Source organism: Geospiza fortis, unplaced genomic scaffold (genome assembly GCF_000277835.1).
Source record: "Geospiza fortis unplaced genomic scaffold, GeoFor_1.0 scaffold569, whole genome shotgun sequence".
Lineage (NCBI taxonomy): Eukaryota > Metazoa > Chordata > Aves > Passeriformes > Thraupidae > Geospiza > Geospiza fortis.
The window spans coordinates 122,017-124,377 of record NW_005054621.1 but is presented as its reverse complement, the minus strand read 5'-3'; the positions used below and the strand labels follow the sequence as shown (position 1 = coordinate 124,377).

General features: G+C 53.9%; 1 protein-coding gene across 1 annotated transcript in view; it reads left to right on the top strand.

Annotated features, from left to right (window-relative positions):
* Positions 1-2,361, top strand: part of LOC102040296 (fibrillin-2) — a 73,701-nt gene that overhangs the window by 15,344 nt on the left and 55,996 nt on the right. The window contains 1 exon segment of the mRNA XM_031064740.1: positions 941-1,036. Coding sequence (XP_030920600.1) covers positions 941-1,036 — 96 coding nt within the window.

Here is a 2,361-nt window from a genome sequence, read left to right as displayed (position 1 = left end):
TCCAACCCTGCATCCCCCTGGCCCCATCCCAATCCAATCCTGCATCCCCTGGCCCCATCCAGCCCAATCCTGCATCGCCCAACCCCATCCCAATCCAATCCTGCATCCCCTGGCCCCATCCAGCCCAATCTGCATCCCCCTGGCCCCATCCCAATCCAATCCTGCATCCCCCTGGCCCCATCCAGCCCAATCCTGCATCCCCTGGCCCCATCCAGCCCAATCCTGCATTGCCCGACCCCATCCCAATCCAATCCTGCATCCCCCTGGCCCCATCCCAGCCTGGCTTCAGAGATGGAGCTGGGCACTGAGGGGGCTCCAGGCAGGGCAGGGTCCTTGGGGGGCCCTTCCTGCTCTGCAGATTCCATCAATCCGTGATTTCAACCAGGAAACTTCCTCCGGCTCCAGCCCTGAGTGCAGGGTTTCAGCTCAGGGTAGCAGGACTAAGTTTAAATCAGGAATACCTTAAGTCAGGAATACCTTAAATGTGGAATATTTTAAGCCAGTGACTATTTTAGGTCAGGGAACACCCAAGTGCTGCTCAGACCTCAGCTCCTTGCTCTGGGCACTGGGTTAAATCCCTGCCCATCCATCCTCCCCTTCTCCCATTGCAGCTGTGCCATTCCTCACACGTTTCCCTGGGTGCATTTTCCTGTTTGTATCCACTCATCCCACTTCAATCCCAACGCTGAGATTCCAGAGGGCAGGAAATCCTCCCCAGTGCAAGGGGAGTTTATGGCCTCTGCAGAAGGGGGCTCAGGCAGAAACAGGGAACAATTTTCCCAAGGAAAAAACCCAAAAATCTCAGATTTCTCTGGGTGGGAGAACACGGAGCTGACGCTCCAAACTCTGACACTCCAACCACCGTGGAGGTGACATCCCAGCACCACGGAGGGTGCTCTCCAGGAACAGGAGTGATGGGATTCTCTGTTTTCCCTCGCAGCTGTGTGTGAGAACGGCTGCCAGAACGGGGGCAGGTGCATCGGCCCCAACCGCTGCGCGTGTGTGTACGGATTCACCGGGCCCCAGTGCGAGAGAGGTGAGCAGGGATGGCGTGGGACGGCGGGGAGGGATGGAGAGGAGACATCTCTGAAGCCAGGGCGTGGAAATTTGGCGTTTATTGCAAAGGGCCAAGTGCAGGGCCCTGCTGGGAGCTCCCAACCACAGCTCGGAGCAGACCCCAGAGAAGTAAAGAGAGAGGTAAAGAGAGAGAAGGCAAGAGCGTGGTAAAGAGGAAAAGAGAGTAAAAGAGAGGATCAGAGGGTGGGATTCCCATTACAATGCAATAAATCTTCTTCTGGTCGTGGAATTTGGGGTTTATTGCAAAGGGCCAAGTGCAGGGCCCTGCTGGGAGCTCCCAACCACAGGTCGGAGAAAGCCCCAGAGAAGTAAAGAGAGAGAAGGCAAGAGCGTGGTAAAGAGATGAGAGAGTGAGGAAGAGTAAAGAAGGTAAAGAGAGAGTAAAAGAGGACCAAGTTCCCATTAGAATACCCTAAATCTTCTTCTGTGTTGAATATTCTGATTCTCACCAACCAATCTAGTACAAGATACAAATCCTACAGCATTTACAAACAACCTATAAGAATCACTACATTACCATCCTGTGTTACATTTTAAACCCTGAAACCTCCTCTTAGGGCCCCTTCTGCCAAGCTGTAGGGTCTGCTCTGACCCCTGGGCCTGTCTGCAGGCAGAGGGTGTTGTTCCATCAAAAGGGGATCACCTTCAGTCAGGCCACACCGTTGTTTTCCAGTTGTTCAGTAACTGAGAGATCTCAAAGCTTGCTTTCTTTTCAATCTCGCTTACAGTTTCTATATTCTCCAACTCTTTTGCCAGGCAATCACATTTATAAGCCTTTCCTGTTCCATCTTCCCCAACAAATTCCACAGCCCTGCACTGCCAGGGCACAGCTCTGGGCCTCAGTTAAACTCTCTGGGTTTAGCTCTGGGTGTTGTTGCATTTCTGCTGCTGCTCCGTGTTTGGGATGAGCATTCCCCGGGATGTGGCTCAGGGGGGCTTTGCTGGGTGTTGTGCAGGAGCAGATTTGGGCTCTGTGGGCACGACTGAGGCTGGGCTGAGCCAGGGAATTCCTCCCTTTGCTGCTGGCTCAGATGGACACTCCCAGCCCTGATAGGATTTTTGGCAAGGCCCGGATCCGAAATGAAACCGAAACGTGGAGCCAGTGTTGGAACTCCCAGATCTGAGCTCAAAGCACCTGAAATGTTCCTGATTTTCCAGCCTCTCCCAGGGCTGGGCTGGTTCTGGGTAACTCCATTCCCAAGGACTGGGCTGCTCTTGCCTTTCCTGGGATTTCCCCCCTGGTTCAGAGGGTGAGGCAGGAGCAGCAGCTGGTTCTGGGTTCAG